This window comes from Molothrus ater, chromosome 3, assembly GCF_012460135.2.
Source record: "Molothrus ater isolate BHLD 08-10-18 breed brown headed cowbird chromosome 3, BPBGC_Mater_1.1, whole genome shotgun sequence".
Lineage (NCBI taxonomy): Eukaryota > Metazoa > Chordata > Aves > Passeriformes > Icteridae > Molothrus > Molothrus ater.
The window spans coordinates 55,779,671-55,806,688 of NC_050480.2; the positions used below are offsets into that span (position 1 = coordinate 55,779,671).

The window sequence follows — 27,018 nt, forward strand, 5'->3', positions numbered from 1 at the left end:
GGTATCTCAACATAGACAAGATTTTGTGGAAGAAACCAAACAAAGGTCTGTATTTATACAAGCATCAAAAGTGACAAAGATGGAAGATTTAGATCAACGTAAACACATTGATCACAAAGCTCAAAACAGAAATATTCTCCATACTGCAATTCCAAAAAATATCAGCAGTAACACAGGAAAAGGAATTAAAAAAAGCAGATTTATTTTTTATTGCATGCAGCCAAATAAATATTTTAGATAAATGTATTTTAAGCACTCATTAATGGGCCCTTTGTGAAGATTCATCAAATACTTGGAGTATTGTTGCCAGCTACTGGACTTATATGTAATCCTAAAATACTTTAGGGTTTCTACCCAAAGGCACTGTATTCCAAGAATAATGCTGTAAAAAAGCTTTTAAACGACTTCTGACCCGGACTGACTTCTTATTTTTCCTCCAAAGAAGTCAAAAAACATTTAAATTGACAACTAAAATTAACTGTTTTAAGAAATAATAGGTAAATATCCAAAAGGTCATCTGGAATTTGACTTAAAATGTTTAAGAGATACTGGTTTTGAAGGAAGAATTGCTGGGTTTTCATATACACAATGAAGACCAGCAGTTAATAAATAAGCATTGAATTTAAAACAAGTCCCAAAATATAAATATTTTCAGAATAGCAGCAATAGTAGTAGGGTATAATAGCAGCAAAAGTAGGGCTATCAGGACTTCATCACATTTTTACAAACAAAAGATCTATATTTTAATTCTCATATGAAGTTCAAATTCTTTATAACTTCAAATTCTTGTTTGTGTCATAGGAGAGATATTTTCAATTCTTGTGGTAAGCACTATCAGTTTACCTGCAATAGCTTAAAAAGCTCCTCCTGAAGTTGCTTTTCATCTAGATCCTTGATGTTCTTAAGAAATTCCTGAAAGTAAGTGCATAAGGCAATAATAGCTTCTTGGGATTCAAAGAAATTTTGAGCCTTTCCTTCCTTAAATACGTCAAAGTTGTCAATAGGTGGGCTAAAAAGAGAAGAACAAATATGTTGACATACTTCCCACATTCTTCATTACAGCACATGCAAAGGAAACTCAAAGGTCAGCCTCTTTAGACTGTACTACAGGCCTTAATTAGATTTTCCACTTCTAATTTGTCATACTGGATTTTCACATATCTCCATAACAGCCTAATATTGCATTTTGGTAAAACAGACGCTATGCAAGTCATCTTTATATAGCAATATATTCTGAAAGGGAACAAGTATTCAATCACAAATACTCTGGGAACTGCACAGACAGTGAGCATTTTGAACTCCAATCTTCAGACAAGAGATTTAAAACTGTAACATAGAAGTGAGCTAAAGTCAAGAAAAGCTGGCCTGATTTTAAATGTGTTACTGTGTGCTGGAGTGTACTTCCCATACCAAATTCTCATCCAGTTAGGAAGTTATTCCTATGAAAGTCTTTACTGGGATTCTGGAAAATTACCATGACAAATGACAATATTGTAATATATAAAAATTATAGGCCAACCTATTACGAGACGTATTTGCATTATGACCTTTCAACAAATGACTGAACTTCCATCCAAGCATATGCTTAAGAGCAACTAAACAATGGAGATCAAGAAAGTTAAAAGTTAAAAATGAAAAGTGTCTACTCAGCTTTTTAAGTGCAATTCAGCGGATCAGCCTCATATTTGAAGCTCTTGGTTCAAGAGTTCAGATTACACAACATACTAGTGGAAACTGAGTCCCATTATTGTGTTTGCATCTCCACAACACTAAGGGTAAATCCGGTACTCGGGGAGCTTTCAAGTTTTTTTGGCAGCAATGGGATCTTAAACTGTTCATTCCTACCCCATGACGTTGTACTGGCACATCTCCATGGTACCAGCACGACAAGTTTTTCCTGCCCAGTTATTTTTAACCAGTATCAGCTCCCAAAGTTCGATGCAACACATGGGCTGCAAGCACTGCTGTAACTAAGAAGCTGGTGTAGAATGAACAACAGGGGCTGCTTAAGATGGGTCTACTGCTATAATAAACAATTCTCAAATGGTAACTTCAGATTGCAAGCAGCAACACAAGTTAGAATACCCAACAGATTTGTGGCTCTCATATTCTGTGTTTAATGCTGAAGAGAAAATTCTAGACCAACAAACCATGTAGAAATGCTACATGGTTTTCATATCTCAATTTACATTAGTCTGCAAAATCAAACTGTACAGTCAAGCTCAAGAGTTTTCATGTAGACCAACTACCAAAACTGAAGCATCAAGCAAGGTTCAAATTCTGCTAAATATAATAAGTAAAGGTATTAATTTTAAATCTGATGTGTAAGCTGGGGAAAAAGCAGTATGGCAAAAGCTTAAGATCTTCCTTTATCTTACTCCTCAGCTGTCTTTTTCCCAAAATAAAAATGGGAAAGAGCAATGTTTTGTGAAGTAATATACCAAGCCAGTAAATACTTACTTCTGTGCTAATGCTGCATGAATTCTTCTATACAGGTAACACTCTACGTACAGCCAAGGGGACTGAAACCAACTTGGTTCTCCATTTCCATTTGGTAAATTTCTTTGGTAGTCCAGGTATTGGTTCCACAGCACAGCATCGGGCAACTCATCTTCCAAAGGGGTCACTGGCTTATCTGTTTGCAGCTCATTCCGCAGTTTGGAGAGGAAAGATATAGCTCTCTTCTCTGCTTCAACACCCTTCTGAAAAAGTGGAGAACAAAAGTTCCTATTCTGTACCTTTATTCCTGTAAAAGACACAGATCAACTGTTCATGGAATGTGCAAAGTTTTAATTGCCATATGAGAGTCCCTGACAAATCACAGCTTGATTCAACGAAATATATTTTGGTGAATAAAGCTCATTTCAGATCCAAGATCCTAAAATGAATTCCATATGGAACTTCTTTTCAGATTGGACTTTTTGCTAATTAGAGGTGAAGAGAGTGTTGAAACACAGTCATGTTCAGAAGGTGTTACTGTCTATCACACACTGCATCCACACAAAAACCCAAGTAAGTTATGCAGTTGCATAAGTGACAGATCAGAAGCAAAAGGTTAGACAGAAAGGTGTGTTACAGAACTAATAAAAAATAGCTACTAGAAAGAAATTATTTGTTTTAAAAATCAGACAAAAGGATTGAGACAAACAAGCCTCACCAGTAAAAACAAGGCAGAGTAAGGGTTTCAAGGGCTAGAGGGGAATAAACATCACGGCAATAGGGACCTTACTCTTACCTCACCATGTTCTTCAAAAAATTCATTTTTATGTCGATGCAAAGTATCAATAACTTTTGTGAGGATCTGGGGAAGTCTGTCTTTAATCGTAAAATATGCAAAGGATCTAAAAAAGAGAGGATCAGTATTTTATTATTGCAGCAAAGGATGAAATTGCTTCAATTTTTAAAAACAAATGCAAGCTCTTCGTACTACTTTGGACTGGGGTAGAGTTAATTTTCTTCACAGTAGCTGATATGGGGGTTGTGTTTTAGATTTGTGCTGGAGACAGTGCTAACAACACAGGGATGTTTTCCTTATTGCTGAGTAGGGTTTGCACAGAGCCAAGGCCTTTTCTGCCTCACCCCACCCCATCAGCAAGGAGGCTGAGGGTGCACAGGGTGTTGGGAGGGGACACAGCCAGGACAGCTGACCCTAACTGACCCAGAGGCTATTCCAGACCATATGGTGTCATGCTCAGTGGTGGAAACCTGGAGGAAAAGTTGGCCAGGGAGCCACTGCCTAGGCATCAGTAAGTTCATGGTGAGCAATTGCTTTCATTTGCCTTACTTGGTTTTCTCGGGTTCTATTCATCTTTGCTCTTTTCATTACGATTTATTCTCATTTCAATTATTAAACTGCTCTCAACGCCCAAGTTTCCTCATTTTTACCCTTCTCATTCACTTCTCCCCACCCCGCTGAGCTATGTGGTGCTTTGCTGCCAGCTGGGGTTATAACACAACATTTTGTATTAAAAGTCACTTGATGTGGCCTTAAAGCAGTGGACAGCAAAAAAAAAAAAAAAAAAAAAAAAAAAAAAAACAAACCAAAACGAAAAATTAACTTTCAAACTTTTGGTCAGGTTCTTGTGCCTACTTTTGCAGAAAATTATAAAGAGCAGCCTTTTCAAGGAAGAAAAAGCTATATGACTGGCCCTGACATAAGAGCGAAAAATTGCACTTAATCCTAGGCTAAAACGCGACCTCTACTGCTAAGATACCCAGATGCAAAACCTGGGAAATGTAAAACTTAAAGCACAGATAGCTGCTCGAATTTTATCACGTATCTCATCAACAAGAAACGCTGTCTCCATTATATACTTGATTTACATCTTCTCCAAACGCTCTTTATGTACGAGGACAACAAGCAGAACGCGGCCAGCGGCACAGAGAGCGCACGCCGGCCCGGAGGACGATTTTTTCTATGACATTTCTATGCGCCGGGTTGGAGCCGCGGAGCCGAGCGGCTGCACAGGGAGCCCGGCACCGCCGCCGACCCCCCCCTCACGGCCGGGCCGGGCCGGTGACTGCGACGGCAGCGGCAGCTCCGCGCCCACAGCGCCGCCTACAGGCCCCGCCACCGCCGGCGCTGCTGTCTGCTGTCCCCGCCCGCCTCCCCGGGCCAAGAGCCGCCCCCCAGCCCCACCCGGCGCCCGAAAACCTCCGCTCCCCGGCGGCGGGGAGCCGGACGGCCCCTCAGCTCCCTCCTGCCCCCCGCCTTGCTGCCGGTGACGAGCGCGCCAGGCCATGACGGACCCCTTAAACCTGCCCGACAGGGACACCGGGAGCGCCGGTACCGCCGCCATCTTGCTCCGCCCCCCCTCCAGCCGGCGCACCGCCCTGCCCCCGCCCCCTCCCGGAAGCGGCCCCGAGCGGCAGCCGGACGTTATTGGCGCGCGGGCCGCGCCCCGCCGCGCGGCGACGGACGGGCGGGGCGTGTCGGCCCGCGCGCCCTGGCGGGGCCCGGCGGGCGGTGGGCGGGGCCGCGGCTCGCGCGGCGGAGAGCGGCGCGCCCCCTCCCCCAGGTCAGTGCTGGCGCGCGGCGGCGGCGGGAACCGCCTCGCCCCTCCCGCCGCGGCGGCGGCGGCGGGCGCGCGCGCGGGGCGGGGGAAGGGAGGGGAAGGGGGGCCGGGCTGGGCCGGCGGCGCAGCGGGTGCCCTCGGCGGCCCCGCGCGCCGGCCGGAGCTGCGGCGCAGCCTGCACTGCGGCAGGGGAGCGGGGCGCAGCCCCTCCTGGGACAATCCCGGGGCCGCGGGGCCTGCCGCAGCGCCTGCGAGAGGGGTGTAGGCGAGCCGAGACGGCTTCGCCCGCCCTTCCCGCCACCTCCGGTCGGTCCTGCCGCGGCTGGGAGGGCCCCGCTCCGTTTCTCGGGAGGAGGACGCAGTTTCGGGGCGAGCGCGAGCCCCGTCCGTGGATGTGAGGGGCGATTCCCAGACCCGTGCTTCCCTCCACCCCAGGATGCCGCTGTGGCGGCCGGAGCGGGGCGCCTGCCGGGCGGCCGCCCCGCCACCCCCCATGTTTAGGTGTCGCCGCTCGGGGGTGACGCAGCAGCGGTGGAGGCCGCGGGCCGGGGGTGGGGGGGCCTGGCCCCCCGCGCGCTGGCGGCGCTGCCTTCCGCGGCCGCCAGGGGCGCCCGTGAGTCACGCGGGGCGGGGGCGGCCCCGGCGGCCTTGCTGGGGCGGCCCCGGCGGCCTTGCTGGGCCCGCGCGGGCTGGGCGGCCGGCCTCGCCTTCCGATTGGTCGGCTTGCTGCCCGCTGTGCCCGCCCCCCCGGCACACAGCCAATAGGAGCGGAGCCCTGGCGCCGCTGGCTCCCTTCCCCCGCGCTTGCCGCAGGGGCGGTGCGGGCGCTGTTTGCCTTGGAGCCAAGGACGGCAGGGAAGGGGCGGAGTGTCCCCGGCATCCGGGGCTGGCGGGCCCCGGGGGCAGTCTGGAGGCATCCGGACTGCGTGGGCCGGGCGGAGCTCGCGGGCCGGTCTGTACCGGTCCGGTCCGGTCAGCCCGCCGGCGGAGCGGGCCCGCCCTGCCCGTATATGTCGGTGGCTGTGCCGCAGCAAGCCGGGCCTCCCGGCCCGGGAGACAGCGGGCGTGGCCAAAGTGTGCCGTGTGCTGAAGAGACGTTGGAAAATAAATCCCAGTTCCGTGCCTGCTGCTCGGAGGTGGCGCCTCCTGCCCTGTTGTGGTCGCCCTTCGTCCCGCTTTCTTCTTGGATTGCTGCGTTCCGCTCCTCCTGGCTTGGCGCCTCTGGTGCCGCAGGTCTGGCGCTCAGGCCCCTCGATGGAATTCGGTCTATATGATCTCTCCTTCCTTGCAACTCACTGTAAGCCTGTACAGTTGAAAAATCATTCCTGGCATTACTGATCCAGGATGAGGTTTTGTTGGCTAGGAAGGGCAACAAAACCATTTTGAATCTCTTTCTGCCACTTACCACACACTACTGGAGACTTTACCCCTTGCACCAGCTCTCCACCACCTGGGTTGCAGGTTGCTGAGTTTCAGCTCTTTTTTTATCCAGGAGTTATCAGGCCTTTAAAAAGGTAAATATGCCTTGTCCTGGACAGCATTGCTTTTTAAATACAGACCAAGTTTAAAATAATATTTTATCCCAGTAAGTATTCCAATAACAGGCCTCTAAATTGGGCAAAAACGTACAAGTGAAGAGCATGTAAAGATACAAAGTTAAGCCCAATATCAGTTCGTCAGGGTGTCCTTGTCAGGATGGAGGGCTTGTTCCACAGCACACACTATGATTTGCTCTTTAAATAAAATGTTTATTTGAACTACTATGTTAAATGTATTTTTAGTATTAAAGATCCTCCTTCAGTTTTTGAAAAGTATTCTAAAATGGGCAGGTTTTGAACCAGGCAGCTTGAGGACTTTTTGTTAATAACTTGCTGAGGATGGATTTTGTGTTGTAAGGGAAATGTTCTTAAGAAAGCCAGATGAGGGTAGGGACTAGGGTAGGTCACTGAGCTTCTCCAGCAAATGAAACATGTCCACTGCAGTACTGAGTCTGTGAATATTTTTATTTTATTAGCTCACACAATGTAGTGCAAATATAGAAGGGTTGCTCTTAGTCTGAGCTGCCAGCATAAGGACACTGTTGTGTTTCAGGCTGCCGGGTGGCTCTGCCGGCAGGCCTGGTGGTCCCTGTAGCACCAGGATGTACTGGCAGGAGCAAGGCTGTGAGTCGGCTCCATTCTCTGTCCTGTGGTCAGGACAGATGGCTGGGGCTGGATCTGTGCTCGGCTGTTCATGGCACAGCAGCTGGAGCTGGGGCTCAGCGGTGTGTGTGTTCTGCAGGTGACATTCCCGTACAACCACGTAGTAATCTAATTGTTGCTTTTATTATGTATCACAGTGATTCACAGCGTCTGCTGTTCTCTTTAACGTGTGTGCTTGCTCACAAGCAGTGGAGTTACTGAAAGTGCAGACTGCTGCACCAAATGAGCAGCCAAAGGAAAAGATGCCCTCTTGCATATTGATACAGCAGCCAGTTATATTTTTTCACCACTTGTTGCAAGCACACAGATGTGTTTTGATCTTAGAGTGTTTCCATAGGATCAAAAAAATCTTTTTATTCCCACCAATGTCGTTTGCTGAGGAGTTCTAACACATGCAAGAGTAGTATGGACCACCTTTTAGATAAGAGGGAAATAATAATATTTCTTTCTGAAATGTTGACGGATTATTTTGTTTGTTTTAAATACCGTTCAGAGGGAAGAAATGAGACTGAAACTTCTGCACCTTCAGATGAGATCTTTCCACTCTTTAACAACAATATGCCAGTGCCAAAGCTTTAACAAAACTGGATGTCTACTATTAAAGCTGGATAATGAAGTTAAAAGAGCAGCTCACAGAACAGCAAAGTCTTGGGATTTGTATGCACTGAAACCTGCATTCCCTTGGTTGACAAGTCAATGCGTGCAAGTCAGGAATCAGCATTTTCTCCAAGGATTTCTGTCCACTTTGGAAAGAAATGTTTATTATCAGAGTGGGGAGGGTTTTTTCTCATCTTGGAGACGTTTGGGAGTGACAGTGATGGAAAACTACAGGCTCAATACAGAGTGGATGAAAAAGCTTAGGAACACGTCATCAAGATTTTATGCAGTTGTATCAGCTGGTAAAACTGTCCCCAAAGCCAGTAACCAGCCCGTTAAGAGGCCACCAAAGGCACCGAGGACCAAGCAGCCATCCAGAGCGAACCTGCCTCTCTCAGACATGGAGGTGAGGTATATCATTTACAGTCTATGTGACATTAAGGGGGGTGCATCGGTTTAATTTCCATTCAGATTTGGGTTTAGATGAACATTTTAATGAAATCAACATAATTATTTGGTGAGAAAGACTTCATTATTTACACTAGTGTTGGAGCTTTGTAAATAGAAGCAAGCTTGATAGAAATTGGCATGTTTGGTATTTTGAAGGTAAAATGGAAGTTACTTGCAATGTGTTAACAAAAGTATAGGAAAGATGAGTGGTTACTATAAAGTGGAAAGGTGAAGTGCATTAAAAATAGTTTTGACCAGTGCTTTCAAATGACATTTTCTATTGCGAAACAAAGTCTAGCTGTCAGAATAATTTAGCTTTCTCTACATCTCTTTGTTTATCCAGATCTACCCAGTTTTAAGGTTTCACTCAAACAGAAATAAAAGTGAAAGTCAATAGTATAAAGCTTATATTCAGATTAAGTTTCAGAGAGGTAGTGAATGTGCAAGTGTAGCCTGTGTTACCTGAGAAAGATCATTCCATGTGTAGAAATAGCACCTTGATTATCAGACTCTGATGTCTACAGAGGAAATGCAGCAACACACTGTTTTAGATACTGTGAGGTACAATGAGGAAGAACAGTGCGTATTTGCAGCCAGATCTCCTTAAGATAGTTCTTAGCCAAGCCAGGCCTTAGGTACACTTGAATATAGGATTCCCATGGTGAATCCTGCTGTCAGATGTGTTACTGTTCTCGTCAGGCTAAAACAACTGACTTTCAGGGTATTGTTAATAAAATAGTACGATAGGTGAGACTAAAACAAGGACTGTGTCTTTAGAAATAGTTTCCACGTTGCAAAGTATACCTGTTACATGATCTACTGAATGTGAGCAGAGAAAAATTTTAGTGCTTGCCTTCTCATATCTAAGCTTATGATGAGTATTTTGTGTGATAAGCAGGTGCATGCCATAGTGTAACATAAAGAGATAGTTATAAACAATTTAGTTCCCACTAATATTTTCATGTTCTTTGGAAGAGGAAAGTGAAAAATATTAGTCCTGGAACACTATGTAATGCTTCCATCTTTTTAGTCATGGTATAACATTACATTCAGAGTTTGATTCTCCTTGGTGTTGGGTGAAGTGACAACATTTTTGAGGCTTTTAAATGACAGCATAGAATGCAAACAGTTTCTTTGTTTGACATTTTCATATATATGTGCAAGTAACATACAGTGCTATTTTAAATTTTTTCTGTTGTGAAGAAATGGAGAAAATACCATCTGATGCCCTGAAATAATAATATACTTCCTGAGGAGGCTTTTGCATGGCAAAATGCTGGGCCAGAAATTACCTCTAGTGTAGCAGGGCCTAGCACCAAGGCCATTGCCTTAGGGACATCTCCTTCCCATCTTTTCCTGCCTCTGGAGACAGCATTTGCAGGCCCATTCCTGAGGTTCTCAGTGTGAGAGCCCTGAGGATCTCTGGGAGGGCCTGACAGCTGACACCTTTCTTTTGCAGAGCGATTGGTGAGCGAGGTCCTTCCATCCTCCCCAGCACTGGTCTTCATGGTTTTTACAGGCAGAGTGCAGGGCACCAGCAGTGCTAAATCGTTGTACAGCCAGTTTTTCAGGATAGATAGAGGATTTCCTTGGAAGCAGTTAAGTAGTTTAGTCAGTCCATCAGTGAGCGGTACCACTACTTGGATAACCTGGTATGATCTGATGGCAGGAAAAGCCTCTGAGCTAACTCTTAATGCTACAGCCATCTAGCATAGAAATAGTTTGAAATTCAGGCATAGACACAGTATTTACTACACTTTAGATAAAGATTGATTCCTGTGGTTATACGAGGACTAAAGCTCATCCTGCAGGTTTTCTTTCTTAAAATTTTTTGTATGCTAAAATTGGAAGAGATGGACTAAGGGGAGTTATGATTCCATGAGCCTGTACAGTTGTTGGGGGCAGGATGATACAGAAAATAAGGTACTTAGCTGTCCTTAGGAGCAGCCATGCTGTGTGCTACTCTGAATAAAATCTCAATAATGCCATAGGCAAAAAGGAGAAGGGGGTGAGTAGCTCAAGTTCCTTTCTAGCACCAGTACAGGTGCTATATTCTGGGGTTTTTGAAGTTTGCAGGTGAAAGTGATGTAGCAGAAACATGGCATTAAGGTTGATCAGCCAGTTAACACCTCTATCTTAGGATTAACTGAGTCACTGATTAGAGTAGATTTTTTGTCTGTGTCTCCACCAGCACCCATGGACACGATTTTAGGTGTCTTAATCACAAATTATGCCTAAGCCAAATGTTCTCTATCAAACAAGATTTTTGTAAATATGTAAGTGAAACAGTACATTGTAAAAAAAAAACCCCAAACCTGAAAGTAGTTCATATCCAAAATGCTTTTTCAGGCATGTAGCTAAATGGAAAACCTCTGGTTGTAACTAAATGAGAAATGTAGCCATTGAAACTAAAATTGCAGCTGTAAGACAGAAAGTCAATCCTGTAGTGCCTTGAAATGGAGAATAGCCCAAGTAATACACTGTGCAAAACACAGAGCAGGATAGAGGTTTTCAGATTGTATACTAACTACAAGATGAGAATTTGCTCCCTTAACTCTTGACAGAAGAGTTTCATGGCAGAGCATGCATACTTATCGTAACAGGAGCTTTTTGGAAGAATCTTCAGATTCAGATGTATAATTGGCACTGGTGATTTAGTGATTGAGAATGGATTTATGCAGTTGAAATTATGATAATGAAACGATACTTTGAGGGAACTGAAAGCAGAGTTCTGTTCCACTGTTAGTTCAACCTTCTAGCACAGTTATGGGAATATGCCTACAAAATTGCTCTCTAAATATTATAATTACTTTGGAAGCTTATTTTCTGCTAGTGGTTGCTGAATTAAGATGATGTGTAAGCAAAGCTTTGGCTGTGATGGTAGAATGTTGACATTAAAAAAGAAAGGTTCAAATGTGAGGTGGTGATTCTAATGATTGCTGACAGGCCCCCCGCAGGGAGCAGAGCCCCTCTTGAAGCCTTGCTATCTGACAGTGTATGAGTGCTGTAAGAATGTAACTTGTGTTTTACATTCAAGTGTATTGTGGACCTAAATGCCTGCAGATGAACACAGTTCTTTTGTTCATTTGTTGTTAGTTACATCTCCATTTGTATTAGTTACAAAAAGCTGGGAAGTGACTGATCCACAGTGAGACATTGCTTTCTGGATGTTTTCCACTACATTGTACTGAAAAACAATTTTGTAGGTCATACATGGTATCAGAACAAAGAAATACACTTCAGATGAGTAGTAGAATTTGCAAATCAGTGTATTGTGACTTGTTTGATTAATCACGAAAATCTCACATCTCCTTGCAAGTCAGCATCATTTCATTTTTCCAGCATCCATTTACTTCTTTGAATAGGACATTTTAGTTGTTTAGATTGTGGGATATTGGGACATGCTGGCCATGTGTATGCTCCACTGCTGTTAGTGCAGGATGCAGCTCAGGTCGGGGAGGGAGGCTGGAGCTGTGCAGCACCTGCAGCTGGCCCGGAAGGTCGGTGACTTTGGGCTTTCTGTGCTGCAGTGGCTCAGCCTGGGCAGTAGCTTTGTGCATGGCAGAACACGATGCTTGTGTTTCGAGCTTCTGCTTGATAAACACACTGGGGTAGTCAAACTCCATTTATCTTTAAAACACGGTATTTTAACTCTTATCCGGGGTGTCCTGCCTCTGGTTTCAGTGATCAGCCAAGTGTGTCATAAGCTGCGGGATGGGAGAGCAGCAGCAAGTGCAGCTCTACTGTTCAAGTATTTGATTGGCTTTCAGGGAAGAAGAGTTGTCTTTGAGGCTCTGTCATAGAGATTTTGTTGTGACTTCACTCATGCCACCTGACTTGTTCTCAGTGTGTGATTTGCTTTCCCAGTTAACGAGCAAGTACTCTTTGTTAGTATATGTATACCAGGTAGAAATCATGGCAATGATACCACAGAACAATGCATAAATGAAAATTGTCACTCTCTTAATAAAGTCGAAGCAAACAGTTGTCTTATTACCATCTTGCTTCAGCATTGCCCTAACTCAAATCTCTGTTCCTTTGGCACAGAATCTGATGCAGTGCACAGCCTTTGCAACAGCAGATGAATATCATCTTGGTAATCTGTGTCATGACCTGACTTCACATGGATATGTTGAAATAACAAGTTTGCCTAGAGGTAGATTTTTGAAACATATTAAATGCAATGTTATATCTGGGGAAATAAAATATGGGTGAGGGATATAATTTTTGTAACTTTATATATTCTTATTCTGATAATATCTGAGAATATATCATACTGCCTGTAAAATTATTGCTTTGCTTTAAGATTCTATTTACCTAAAAGTCCCCACAACAAAACCTTTCAGAACAGCAGTGTGAGTAGCTCTTGCTCTTACCCTCTGATAATTTTTCCCAACATTACAATTTCATTAAAAGTATAGAAAAATGACATGCATGCATGAGAAATAACTTTGGAAATTGACTGATACAGAGAATTTCTACAGAAATTTACTAACTGAGTGTTAGTTTTTGAATGTTTTATTTTAATTAATCCTTCAGTAGTGAGGTAGTGCAAACTACAGAATTGTTTTGACAGACATCAGCTGTCAAAACAATTCTGTAGTTTGAAGTGTTGCATCTCCTTTCTGTACCTAGATTTCTATTAATGTAAATCAGAGTTGGAGAGGAAGGCTTGCAAGAGAGAATCTTGCTGACTAAGTGAAATGAAAAAGATGCACACATAAGTGTTTAGTTCTAGTAAAGAGAATGCTGTTGATACTTCTTTATTGGGCCAAGTATATCCTAGCAATTGTTGAATGCTAAACTTAGGCTTCAGCAAAATAATTGATTCTGGTTTCTATATGAAAGATCTCTGCAGACTTGGGAAAGTATGGCTTGGAAATAGCTGCAGTATACTACAAAAGAAAAACAAATTGATCTTATTATAGCTTAAGGAACTTTATGCCCTGGAACAGCTGTGATTTTCATATGTCAGTAGTAGAATACCTTTTCTTCTTCCTTTGAAAGAACAGATTATATGAAGCTAGGAGAAGCACTGGCAGTTCATGGGCATTTCAGTAGGGGTTATCAGGAGCCTGTCTGCCTGTCAAATAATAATCTAAGTGCAGTGATACTCCCGTGGGTTTCTTTCAAGCACAAGACTTACTAATGACTGTCTTGTTCAGAAAGATGAACATGAAAGACAATATTCACTAGAATATAGACTTCATGTTTCTTTGTAGTTTCTTTGTATTGAAACTAACCCTGGTTTCACAGCTTTGGGATAGAAACTTTGTACAACCCCCAGCATGACTGTGAATTAAATGTTACTGTTGACATTATTTTACTCTGGGAGTGTCAGTTTTGCCAATTCCTTTTATTTCTTCATGGTGTTTTTGACTCATGAGTACTGTTTATCAAAGGTTTGGAGGAAGTAATGATGAAAGGATATTGGCTTGTGCCAGCAGATCTGAAGTGTTGTGATGGTTGGCATGTACGTGTAGCAGTGGTTGGTTACCAAGCCAAACACTGAATTTGGGAGAATAATTTTTAAAAATATTTCCACATAGAAATCTAAAACAGCAGTTATGGTGTGAATTTGTTGCTTTGCAGTGTTTTTCCAAAGCATTATTCTTGGTTTTGACCTTTTTAAAAACATTTTAGAGGCAGATCCTGCACCTCCACATAAAGTAGACCAAATTCTCTTCAGTTGTGTGTGTTTTGGCTGGAGTGGATAAATAAAGATATGGCTGGTATTTGAAAAGGCAAATGAGACGATGTAGACAAATGTTACTTCCATGATGAACTCAAACTTCATACCTAAAATCCCTCTAGTTATTCATCCAATTATGTGTTTCTGAACTGGACTAGCAAGTGGAAGAAAAGTCTTTAAGGGCTCATTCAGACCAACCGTGGGGTCCCAGTTCAGATATTAGCAAAATGTATCTGGTACTTGGTCATGTCTCTCTGCTGCCTCAGTCTACCTGCCCTCTATGGCCTGAGCAGTAAAGGTAGAATTTGTACACAAGCAGAAGTCACAACTTTTGATACTACATCACTTGACTTGTGATTTTACTGAAAAGGCATTTAAATTTTTAAGGCTTAGCTGTTAGGCCCTGCAAAGTCTTTGTGAAGTCTCACTTTAAATAGAAGTAGGGGACTTTCCTGGTCTAGCTTCCACTAGTGCTGCAACAAAACAAGTCATGCTGGTTTGAAACCACATCAGGACTTAGAAAACTCCATCTGTATTAGTGAGTGGCACATTGGAGAAGATTTGTAGAAGAAGAATCAAACCCCTGTTTTGAGAACACAGCAAGCACATTTTTTAAGTTTGGAGATATTCTACTTGGACTAGCTCTGGTCTAATACTTTGTAACAAATGCCCAATTTAGTGGTTGGAGTACCACAGCAGCATTTTTCTTATCTTCTCTTTCATTTTGATTTAATGCAAAAGCCCCCACATTTTATGTACTGTTGTGCAGTGCATATCAGAAGTGTGGTAAGGGAGAGTGGGTGGAAGATTTATTTCAAAAGCACACTTCTGATGTGCAGGGAAATGCAGGTGTAGGCTCTCCTGTCTTGGGGGTACTCTTTCAAGTTTCTGACTGGCAAAGCAAAATCAGCACAATTTGAATGCGGATTAATCCTTTAGTGTATAGAGTGAAGAGCTTCCAGGCAAGGAGATTTGACTGGTAACTTCTCTGCAACTGTGCAAAACTTCCACAGCTCTCTCACATTGTATGTCCATTTCTGTGTTCTGTTCCTGGTTATTTACAATGTCTGCATCAGTTTTCTCCTAAGTCTTTTGTTCTTCAAGACTACTATCTTTCATTAGCTGAAGATCTGGTGAGGTTCCCAGCTGAGGCCCAGTCGATCTAGAATGTGTTCTCCAGTTCAGAGATGCAGTGTAGTTTGATATTGTAGTTGGTCCCTGGCAAGCATTTCTATCAGAAAAATAAAATGTAGAACTGGCTGATGTGTTAGTATGCAACTGTTGAATTACAGCTATCAGCTGCCATGTTTAGAAGTTTGACTAAATAGTCTATTTTTTTCACTTATTTCAAACCAGATGCTGCAAATGTTTTGGTGGTCAGTACTGAGAAATCTGCAAAAGAAGATGATCCCGGCATGATTTTTTTCTTCAGGTAAGCAATAAATCATGCTCAAAATATTATGTCATTAATCACAATGGTGTGAAGGAAGCAGTGCAGCTTGCTAGATCTTGCATCATATTACCTCATGAAACTCAAGGAATAACTGTCCAGTCAGAATGATTAAAGAAAAATCAGAATTATTTAAATGATTGAAAAACACCTTCTCATGATTTTTCATTGAAGTCTGGTTAAAAAGCAACTAGTATGTAATTTCTCTGAAGACAGTTTTAAGTTTCTTGATTCACAATGACAAAATTTGCCACTGTACGATTTGAGTATTCCATTAAAATACATTTAAAACAGTATGATTACACTCAGTTTTTCCTTGAATTCACAGGGAAGGGGCTGTTGTATTTTGGAATGTGGAAGAGAAAAGTGTAAGTAAAGTGAAACTTGGTTAAAACTGCATAAGCAGGTGTTTTGTCAGTCTCACAAAGCTCAGCATGCTAGAGGTTTGTTTGGGAGATTGATCTTTCTGTGAAGGAAAAAAGCTGATTGATTCTACTCCAATGAGTGCAGGTTCTTCCCTGCTGCTGCCCTCAAGTGTGGGGGCTGCTGATACATCACCTTTGAAATTCATCTACTTAAGACAAAAATCTGAAACCTTAATTTAGTGAGACTGACAAAAAGAATATTCTTGCAGGTCTACATCCTGAAAAAGTAGATCAGAAAAATCTACCTGTGAATGATTATTTAAAAAGCACTAATGTAACAGAAAAAAGAATTATAAGCAACTCATTAATACTGTTCTGTGTTTTTACCAGCCAGCAATTTTCCTGAAGGAAGTTGTTTTATTGATTGGTATAATTATTAAATATGTTGCTGACATATTATATTTTGGTGATCTCTGCTGACCTAGAAGGGTATGCCAGAAGCATATCTATTCTAATGAATACATTTATAGTTATTTAATGTTTAAAATGTATTTTTATTACTGTGGTTAAGCTGGATTCTAGATACAAAAGTATTGACCTTATCTGTAGACAGACTATGTGAAATTAAATGGTGTATTAAATAGATGATACTGAGATGCATTGAAGTTCACAGGAGGATTTTTCATTGGGGTAAATGAAAACACAGAGCAGTTGTTTCCAGATGTAAACAATTTCTGGATTCTTCTGTTTCAGAGCTGAAATGTTCCCGATTTCCTGTCTGTTTTGGGGGGTGTCAGTATATCAGGTGTCCTAAAAAAGATACCAGTTCTCCCTTGCCTGTTTGGATGCTATGGCTGTAACTACACTACTGATTCACAAATATTACTGAAGACCAGCTGCTTTAACTCCTGATGATCTTTGAGATGAACACCTTAGCCCACCAGAGTACTCTGAAAACTCTCCTTTTGTTGTACAAGCTTAAATACCTTTGAAAATTTGATACCATGTCTTCCTGGTCAATACTAGTATCAGTAATTGGTCCCTTTCTAGCTTTATTTGTAAAAGAGGAGGAAAATACCTCTTTCTGTTTATTGAAATCATAGTTAAAGCTTTAACTGCCAAACAACTTGCTCAAATACAGGAAGTGTTTTTATGGACATGCTTTAATGAACTGAAATGAAAGGAGAAAAATCTCAAACTGGTCTGTAGAACAGAAACTGAAAGTAAGTCAGTAAAACAGAATGTAGAGTGTCACTGCAAATGGACAAAAGTACCCCAAAATTACTAGTAGGAGAAAAAAAATTAAATTAACAGACATTTACCAGAAGAAGTAACAATTACAGACTGATCACAAAAAGAAACTTAAAACAAAAGAGCAATTTTAAATACCTGAGTAGGAAGGTTGCACAGCAGCTTCCTTACCAAAATAGCAAGGGCAAAAAGAAAAACCAGCTCTGAGGTTTTTTTAAAAGGAAACTGTGTGACGCAAGTGCCCATAATAGCAAGAGTTTGCAGCTAGTGACTCCAGAACATCTCTTCTAATTAATTTTACTGTGTCACAGCTAGTCCCTTCTATAAAATTAGGCTGGGCCTAGAAGCAGTGTGAGGTTTGCACTGCTGAACTGTCCCTGGACACTGCTGTTTTGCTGAGGTGACTGGCCTCAGAGCAGATGCTTCCTATGTTCTCATACCCTTTTTTATCACAAGACTTGAATTGTATGGTAAGTCTTAGTCATGCCAATATTGAATTCAGGATTATGAAAGGAGCTGTTTCAGCTGTACAGTTGAGGGGGTTTTTTCAGTGAAAAATGTTACTGTGTTACATAGATAGTATCACCAAAATTCTTGAAAGCAATGAAGAAAGCTAGCAGTGCAAAGAAAATCCCTCTTGCAGGTGATCCAACAGATTTTTTTAGAGTACTTAACCTGGAAAATATGCTTTATGAAAAATTTATAGGGTACAGTTTTGTGCTAAAAGATGAACTATGAGCTTTTATTTTAAAAGGAGAGTGCTTTTAAGTATGACTTAGTAGAAGATTAAACTCTAAAGAATTTAGGCATCAAAAGTGTTTTGTGGTTTTGTGGTTTGGTTTTTTATTGGCTGTTGTGTAGCTAAATGCCTTTTAAAAACTCATAGGTGAGTGCTTTTTTTAGTTCAGAATTTGTTCTAATTCCAGATGATTTTTTGAGGGGAGCCTTGTAGCATATAGAAAGGAACAAGGATGAGAGATCCTAAGTCAGATGTCAAGAGGAGAAAGTTTTGTGAGAGGAAAGGACTCTTTCTTCCTGCATCAGGTTTTAGTCTGCTGGAGAATAAAGGAGCAGCGAGATTACTTCTGCAAGTAAAATTGCTCATTTAACCACTTACAGGGATGAACGTGGCAGCTGAAACAATTTTTCCAGATTTTTGTAGTGGTAAAGGGTTTCTGTAATACAACTGACCTCTGGTAGCTGAAACAAGACTACTGATTTAGCAGCAAACTAGTAATTTTATCAGAAACATCCACCTAATGTACTTCTCCTAAAGATTCGTTCCCACACTCGGACATCTGCCAAAATCTAGTACAGCTCATTGTTATAATACTGAATATATCCATGTTGCCCTTACTGCTGCCGTGGTTAATCCTTACCCTGTTCCATGTGTGCACATATAAATTGACATTTCAGTTTTCCCAGATTCCTTGCAGTTGTTTATAGCTACAAATTCTTCTCAAACCACAACTAGTTTCAGATGTAAACTATGTTAATAATAACTTCATTATTTAGCACACCTCTTCATTGTTAGGTAAATAATTTCAGCATGAAGGTTGCATTCATCAGCCTGCCCTGTGCAAGTTCTTTGCAGAGTGATAATTTGCTGCATGGTAACTATTGCTGCAATTGTCTCCTTCTTAGATGAAGAATATCATGCGAGTGCTAGAGCAGCATGAAATTCAGCCATACGAAGTTGCACTGGTCCATTGGGAGAATGAAGAGCTGAACTATAGAATAGGAGAGTAAGTATCTTCAGGTGGTCTGTATATAAAAGCTAACAGACACCTAAACCAATTTCAAGCAAAAGTAATTCAGCTAGTAAAAATATACTTGTCCTTACTTTTTTTCCAAATGAGTAAAATAAAGAAAAAACCTATAAATCTGAGTGGATAAATGTTTCTGTCTTGGTAAACTTGCAAATAGTGGCCTTTGTGATTTGCTTATATGATAGATCTTGTAAATAAGAAGCTCCCTGCCCACACAACTCTTCAGCAATCTCAAACAGAAACTATGTATGTCACAGCAAAAAAACTAATAAGCATTATTGAGACGAGTTTGATTTTAAAGAGGATGCTTTCTATAAGTTTTCACCTTGTCCTTGAGATTTGTATACAAAGATGTAATTTCTGCATATACTTCATTTAGTAGGAACGTTACAGCTTGATTATTATGTAATGATAAACCTGGCAAGTTATTTTTCCTTGTTAAATAATGTTTTCTCATCATAGAAAGAAAATTATCTCTACAGAAATATTTCACACTGAAAATGATTATATATATTACCTGTAATTTTCCAACAGCACCCAAAAGCAACACCTAGACAGGACACTTTTAATAGGAATAGGAACTGAATGAATGATGCTCAGCTTATTTAAAGTAACTTGATAAGGAGACAGCTATTTGGTTGTTCCTGACCATTTGAAAACTGCATGTACTATTTAGTGTAATTTGCGATTCTTGACATGCTCCATTTCGCTTCTGCATGTTTCATAGTGAGATTGACACGAAAAATTGAACAAGTCTTTTGTCCCCTTTTCGTTGCTCCTTGCCCCCTATGCAATAAATGTTTTAGGGAAAGCAACAACATCATAGTGGGGAGGGAGTAAGATTGGTAAGAGTGACAGTGGTAAATGAAAACAGAAAGATAACAGAGGAGCTAAAGAGCAGGAGGGAGGCCAGCATCCTGCTTACTCTGAATAATCTGTGTGTATGCAGCAATGCTACAGTTACCATCACAGTTTGCTGCACTTGCATTTACACCTAGAAAATTTGGCCATATTTGTCTTAGACAGAGGAACTAATTTTCAGTGATTTGTTGTGAATATTGTCAGGTTGAACATGAGTAAAATGCAAGCATGGGGATGATACCATACAGACATGGCATGCTTTATCTAAATAAACAACCAGCCTTTCTTGCACTGTTGATTATTCTTTAAATGTTCCTATGCTGGTGGCTCGATCAATGAAGATGCTTCAATCTTGTCTTAACAGAGGTCAGTCAAAGCTCCATAAAGGACAAATATTGTTAAATTCTGAGCTGGATAGTGATGAAGTTGTTCTGCAGAAATTTGCCTTTTCAAATGCTCTTTGTCTTTCTGGTAAGTTAATATTGTTCGTACTATGTAGTCTATGCTACAGATTTTGTGAAATGTCATTATAAGTGGTACTTGTACAGTGACAGGCTGGAAAAAACTTGGTATCTGGTTTAGACAAACTTTGTAAAGAGTGATTGTGCTTTAGATTGAGAGGATTTGTTTTCAATGCTTTTACCATGTTTTCTGTAAATTGGAATTGCTTTATTGAATGGAAACCTTTTTAAAGCTGAACAAAGCACATTAACAAACATGCTTTGCAAAAGATACACATTCTGCTGGGCATCCTGTTCCCCACCTTTGAGAACTATCCTAGGATAACAATGAGTGTAGAGTTCAGTATTAGAAACCTCTCAGTAATCTTGAGTTATTCATACTGACATCATTTCCTCTGACAGAAAAAGCTAGACGCCAGCTAAAGACAGGGCAGCTATTCCCAGCTGGGGAGGTGTATCAGTAACACATATGTGGACCAGAGTCTGTGTTTTGCAGGCTTATTAGCCATGGTGGCAGACAGTGCGAGGCACTGTGAAGAAGTCAGGTTCGCCAGTCATCCTGCTGCTTGAGCAAATAACACCTGTCTACTGCTTCAGACCTTGAATGATGGAGGGGAGTGGGAGTTAGGAACCAGCAGCAGTAAGGCTGTCCTCAAAAAGGCCTTTTAAGGGAAGTCTGGTCTGTCTACTTCTACTGCCTTTAGGGTAAATTCCAGGATTCCAGTAGTATTTTGGGGAAGTGCACCTTTACACAGGAGAGAAACAGAATGCACATTTTTGAAGTGCTACACCATTTCATCAAGGAGTGCAGTGTAAGTAAATGGTTCTTGACTGTTGAAGGAAGAGCTGTTGAGAAAAAGGCATATTGTTCTCTATAGTTTTCTTATTCATAAAGGCACTGTATGGAAGAGTAGTGCTTCCTAAAAGGGAGCAAAGGATTTATTCCCAGGAGATAATGTTCAGTAAAAATAAAGGATGCAGTATAGTCCCTAGTCAAATTTATGAATGGCAGAAACCAGCCTCTGTCAAATAACAGGTGACAGATGAAATGCTTACTGGCTGTTGTTTTTTTCAGGGGCTAAATCTGAAGTAATTTAGGTCAGTGACTTGGATTAGGCCTTTGTATTCAAAAGATGAGTGTGCAAAATGCTCAGCGTTGGGTTTACTGGCAGTGTCCTAACCAGATGATACTATTGATTACTACCACAGAAGAGTTCATTTTCACAATTAAATCTTCCCTGATTAAATTTTTCAGATTGAATGGGGTTTAAGTTTTGATCTGTTGCTACTTCTTTCTTGTCTGGGAATCTGTGGACTAAAGAACAAGGCCCAAGTTATATTATCATCTTGCAGAAACATTTTACTAGGTTCAAGCTGAGGCATAGCAGAATTTGTGTTGCCAATGCCAGTGCTGAACTCAAGCTTCCATAGAACAGAAGTTAGTATCTTCAGTAATAGTACACTCACCTAAAAAACAAAGTGGGAGATTGCTCAAGTTTGGATTGAGCTTCAACAGGAACAGGTGGTGTGTCCATACAAGCTAACTCTGGTTGGAGCACAGTGCATCAATACTGCACAAATGGAGAACGAGAGCTGTGCAGGACACTAGAAATGCAGTGGAGGCTCTTGAGGTGCCACATGAAGTCAGCCTGACGCCAGCATAGCTCATTATCTCTAGCCTCCTTGGAATGTAATTTGCAGAGGGCTCACACATCCAGTAGAGCACTTGGACACATAACTTGTGAGCTGAAGCAGAAACTCTCCAGGATCTGAACTGATCACTTGGAGAAGAAAGCTGCACTCATGGTGAAGCTAGTTCTGTGTCAGTGCCCACCCCAGATCTGCCCACTGGTACATGAGCAGTGATTGTATGGTACAAACTGTAACTTGCAAATACTGTCTGTAAGCATCGACATGTCCTGAAGCAGCCTGTTGGCAGATGTAAAGTTAGAATTACTTGAAAGCATATGTACTTCTCACAGTCTTCTGCTTTGTTGTCTCTGTGTTGCAGTGAAGCTAGCTATTTGGGAATCATTACTGGATAACTTTGTGGAATCTATCCAGTCAATTCCTGAGGTGAGGTCTTGTTCCCCTCCTTTTTTCCTGTGTTTTGTAAAAAATCAGTCCATATGTAGCTGAGGATAGGGAAAAAGCAATTGAATATTGAACACATTTGATTGTAATCCATCAGTGTAGAGAAGCTCAGAACACCTGCAAAGTGGTCGGCCAAGAAATCATCAGCCTTTAAAGGGCTGGGAGTGCGGTTCTGCATTGTCATAATGTTTCCTATGTTGTGCCACTGTCACTTGCTACAGGTGAAATGTATGTGTAACAGGAAAAGCAGCATTTAAAAACCTGGCCAAACACAGAGTGTGCTAACTTGGGCTGAAAATAATGTGCTTTGACTTGAACATAATGAAGAGTTTGAGCGAATTACTTAAGTTTTTCATGAGATATAATTACAGTACAAAGCTCATATAATGTTGTATATAAAATTGAGAATTGTAAGGTTCAAAAGAGAAAACGTTTGGTTTATTGTTTTTATATGAAGGAAATAAATGGTAATACATTGATTGTTATAAGGAGAAAGTCTATCAAAAGGCTAAGGAGTGGCAACAAATCATCTCTTGTTCAGGAAATCACTTACAGAAAATGCCCCAGTATTTCTGTAGCTACTGGTGACGTACTCAGTGATTTATTGAGAAGCCTGGATTAACCAGTTGCACGGTGATATTCTTAGAAAGCTAGAGGAGCAAGGCACTAAGCAAACAAAACTGTTAGTAAGTACAGTATGCATTCTAAGATGCTTCAGGCTGTAAAACTGTGGACTTCTTAACTACTAGTACATGTTACTTGATGAAGCAGTGAAGAACTTCCTACTTTTCAGATTCTAAAGTCACGAAGGAAGGTAAAACTCTCTCATGCAGATGTGATGCAGAAAATTGGAGAACTCTTTGCACTAAGGTAAATTCTTTGGTTACAACCAAGACATTGTATTACACAGAATGTAAAAGTTACATTGTGCAGTATACAAAGAGAAGAATACACACTAAGTAGAGCAGGGTGAGACACGGTGGGAGAATTCCTTATTTTGACTGGAGTCTGTGTGCTATTTACATTAGTAAGGGGACCCACTGGTTCACCACTTACACTGGCATTTCAACTGCAGGCATTAAGTAGGCAGTATATCATAAATGACCAAATACCACACCCTTTTCCTTTCCTGAGTCCAGCAACACATGTTTAAACTAGTAATTACAGTAGATACTGTAAATACAGCATGTAAAGGATACCAGGAGAAAGGTGGGTAGGTGTAGAACTGTTAACTACAGCCTAGAGTCGGTAAATACCTTTTGAGTTCTGTTCTTCCCTTGACTTACTCAGAAACCACTACTGCTAAGTCATTGTATTTAATGTTTTTTCCTCCCTCAAGTGAAATTTGGCCTTTGACAATACAGTCCATTACACACTCAAAAAATAAAATAAAAAAGGAAAAAATCCCACCAAAATCTCCAAGGTAAAATTAAAAAAAAAATTCCTGTTTCAAACACTGGGGTACTTGAAGGACTGATCAGTAATCAACAATGACATTCCAGGTATCCAAAGGTTTGTTAGCAATACGTTGAAGGCAGGAGATTTTAGCTTTCAGCCTTTATGATGCTTAGACCATTGCCTGATTCTGAGGTGTGTGCTGCACACACATATCCAGCATGCAGCACCATCACGTTTACGAGTTCTGTATTGTTGCTTCAGTGAGCCGCCAGCATAGTCAGGGACCTCTCTACAGGTATCGAAAATTAAGGAAGGTCACAGGTTGAGGAGGCAGTGATGGCATAAGGAAAAAGTCATTCATGTTCAAAAGAGTTCCACAGTAGAGTATTTGCAGAAAAGTTTCAGGAGATGTGACCAATTTGAAGTAATCACTCCAATTGTATTTTTACTATGAAGGGAGATTCTTTTCATAGTGTATGTAGAATTACAGGAAAAATTTCTTACTTCATTTAACTGCATGTAAATATTTGCTCCTATATTCACCAAGAGGAAGCCTGAACTACAGTAGTGCCCATTCTTTTTAGACACCGTATAAATCTGAGCTCAGACCTGCTAATAACACCAGACTTCTACTGGGATAGAGAAAAACTGGAAGAGCTTTATGACAAGACTTGCCAGTTTCTCAACATTAATCGCAGAGTTAAGGTGAGTGTTTTATTGTTTGAATCTTCCATGCTCAGATCAGTTGTCTTTGGCTCAGCAGGGTCACAGATTGCTCTGTAAATGTGCTTTTTTTGCAGAAAGTGAATAAATAAGGTATTATATACTCTCCCCTTTTCCACGTGTTATTAGCCCACTTGCACCTTTACCTGGTTTGGGTTAACCTGCCTCACATAAATGAATTATTTCCTGAGCCACTAAATTAAGCTTTAAATAGAAGAACTGAGAAGTGGATTCTTCTTACTGACATGATCGTTCACGTTGGTTCTTGAAGGGTGACATAATGTTTACTGCTGAACCAGAATAAGAAACATGAAAACTACCTCTTCTGGTGGTACAGCAATCATAAATAATCAATTTTTAGGCATTCCAGAAAGCTGTATCTTCTTTTGCTTATGACTGTTTTCATGAGTAGGTATCACCCAGAAACAATACCTGTAGATGCATATCTAAATTTGTATTCTTTTGGGGAACCCATTGAAATAACAGGTTCATTTATACTGAAGCTTCTGTTGCTTGTGCATGTTGTCTTACAGAATTTTCTGTTCTATTAATTTTCTATTCTATTTTGCCAGAGGTGTTAACCCCTTTCTAGTTCTGTGGAGTATGTTTCCCTATTTAGTGATCTGATTCCATTTCTGGAGTCCAGATTTGTGATGTTTGTAATTGCTTGCAGGTAATGAATGAAAAGCTCCAGCACTGCATGGAGCTGACAGACCTAATGCGAAATCACCTGAATGAAAAGCACGCACTGCGCCTTGAGTGGATGATAGTAATACTGATCACCATAGAGGTTGGTGGGGCTTTTTTCAGTACTAAGGACATAATAACAAGTGCAATTTCTATACTTCATACTTTGAGAAATAAGATTACTGTATTAATGTGATGTACACAGGGATTAGTATTTGTTCTTTGCAACTTTCAAATTGCAGCTACAGTTACTTTTCAGATTATCTGATTTATAGTGTAAAGTGGTTTAAAGGTTTTAAAATAAAAATTCACACCAATGTGTTTGCTGTTCCACAGGTTCTGTTTGAACTTGCAAGGGTAGTTTTCTGATGACAGAACAAACTCAGGAAGAAGAAAACAGACAAAACAATAGAAAAGACAAGACTTGGAAAATTCCAATCAGATGCTTCTGGAGAATAATGAAGTTTTGTCTCCTGATAAATCTCTAAATCTTCTGCTAAAATTAAGAAAAAAATTCAAAATCAGTCTGTGAACATTATTCCCAGCCACTGTACTAATAATGGTAGAGAGGGCTTAACCTATGGATGGATCTCATGTGTGCTGACTGTATTTAGAGAAAGACTCTACAGCTTTCCCCCTTAACAGTTAAAATGATGCTGAATAAATGGCTACTGTGTATTTCTGATAGATGTTTTCTCCCATGTTTACCAGCTCACTCTTGGAGAGCTGCAACACTGTCCCAAGCTTGGAGATGGCATTACCACTTGTTCTGGCATGATTTTTAATATATGTGGCAGATATATTTAATGTTATGTTCCATCCCATCAGAAAGTGGTGTTTGTATACTTGAATGGGAATACATTTATTGAGAGGTAGTACTATTTTCATTCTTTTTTTACATTTAGTATTCATATAGAAGGGGAGTCAGTTGATCCTAGAAGTCACAAGGACCTGTAGCAAAATGGTAAACTAAAGGAAGATTCACAATATTTCTCTGTCCACCTTATCATGATTTCTGATTTTCATCAATTTAAGTTGCAAGGAGTGAGTTAGCATAGGGTGAAATGTCTTAATTATCCTTTAAGGTAAAAGTTTCTTCATTTTTACTTTTAATCTGTTCCTAATCCACAGAGTGCTACTTGAGAGGATGAATGGAATTTTTTTCCGAGCAACTTCTTTTTCTAAATGTATTTTCAGAAACTGGTACACAACTGCTGTTTTATCACCTGTTTCAAATTCACTTTAGTCCAGTGTATTGAATAAGGAACAGAACCTAAAGATTCTGTTAAAAGTTCCTGGAGCATCATTAACAAGCCATGATGACTAAATTCTGGCTAAAAATGCAACTACAGTTGCAGTAGCTTACTGTTCTCTGTTCACCTGAGAGAATTATTTCTGAGTGCAATACTGGACTCCTGTTGAATACATCAAATAGACATAATGGAGATAAAAATAAAGTCAGGCACAGCTAGCAAAAACATCTGACTACAAACCCATCCTTTTGCCATAAATTACAATACAATGCCATGGGTGCCTCTGAAGAACCAGCCACTGCTCTAAGTGGAGGCTTTTTCCACTGGAATCAGAACAGATTGTAACTGGAGGTCTTGGAATACCTCAAGTTCCTCTTCTCTGAACTGCTGAGAAGGTCTAAACAGTCAGGCCCTGCTCAGGGAAATGAATTGGTCAGAACAGCAGGGTGACAAATACTTGTCACTGTGGAACTGCTCTGCATCCATAGCCTGACTTACAGTGTTGTTGAGAAACAGAACATTACATCTTTAATGCAGCAGGAAAATTTAGCAAGCACCACTTAATTTTAATAACAGAGAATTAGGTTACATTTTAATTCTAATTTTTCCAGCAAATATTTTTCAGGCTTCTCCCTCCCCCGCTTTAAGGTAATACTTACACTCAAGGACATTACTTCCCATTCATCTCACATTTAATGTTTCAGTGTTTCAACTAAATTGCTAAAATGTAAATATGCAGACCAACTGCATC

General features: G+C 40.9%; 2 protein-coding genes across 3 annotated transcripts in view; one reads left to right on the forward strand and one right to left on the reverse strand.

The window, feature by feature from the left end:
- The window catches only part of ARMT1 (acidic residue methyltransferase 1), a 46,965-nt gene extending 42,154 nt beyond the window's left edge, over positions 1-4,811 (reverse strand). The window contains exons 1-4 of one of the 2 annotated variants that reach the window (XM_054514306.1): positions 4,750-4,811; positions 3,236-3,341; positions 2,461-2,702; positions 844-1,009 (exon numbers count right to left, since the gene is read on the reverse strand). In XM_054514306.1, coding sequence (XP_054370281.1) covers positions 844-1,009; positions 2,461-2,702; positions 3,236-3,341; positions 4,750-4,799 — 564 coding nt within the window. In that variant the 5' untranslated portion in view covers positions 4,800-4,811. Of the gene's footprint in view, positions 1-843; positions 1,010-2,460; positions 2,703-3,235; positions 3,342-3,658; positions 3,979-4,749 lie in introns of those variants that run through there. The other variant, XM_054514307.1, reaches the window with a different exon arrangement.
- Positions 4,812-6,017: 1,206 nt separating this feature from the next.
- Positions 6,018-25,701, forward strand: RMND1 (required for meiotic nuclear division 1 homolog). The gene is made up of 12 exons (XM_054514252.1): positions 6,018-6,243; positions 7,700-8,219; positions 12,311-12,419; positions 15,312-15,387; positions 15,734-15,773; positions 18,666-18,766; positions 20,016-20,122; positions 22,124-22,188; positions 23,000-23,076; positions 24,189-24,309; positions 25,001-25,117; positions 25,351-25,701. Exons 1-12 carry the CDS (start codon positions 6,026-6,028, stop codon positions 25,381-25,383), a joined length of 1,584 nt encoding a protein of 527 aa, XP_054370227.1. The 5' UTR covers positions 6,018-6,025; the 3' UTR covers positions 25,384-25,701.
- Positions 25,702-27,018: the final 1,317 nt, after the last annotated feature.

Coding starts and splice junctions, on each gene's coding strand:
- RMND1 (XM_054514252.1), top strand. CDS start 6,026: ATGTCGGTGGCTGTGCCGCAGCAAGCCGGGCCTCCCGGCCCGGGAGAC. Junction 15,774..18,665: donor GGAATGTGGAAGAGAAAAGT/GTAAGTAAAGTG, acceptor TCTCCTTCTTAG/ATGAAGAATATCATGCGAGT. Junction 23,077..24,188: donor GGAGAACTCTTTGCACTAAG/GTAAATTCTTTG, acceptor CATTCTTTTTAG/ACACCGTATAAATCTGAGCT.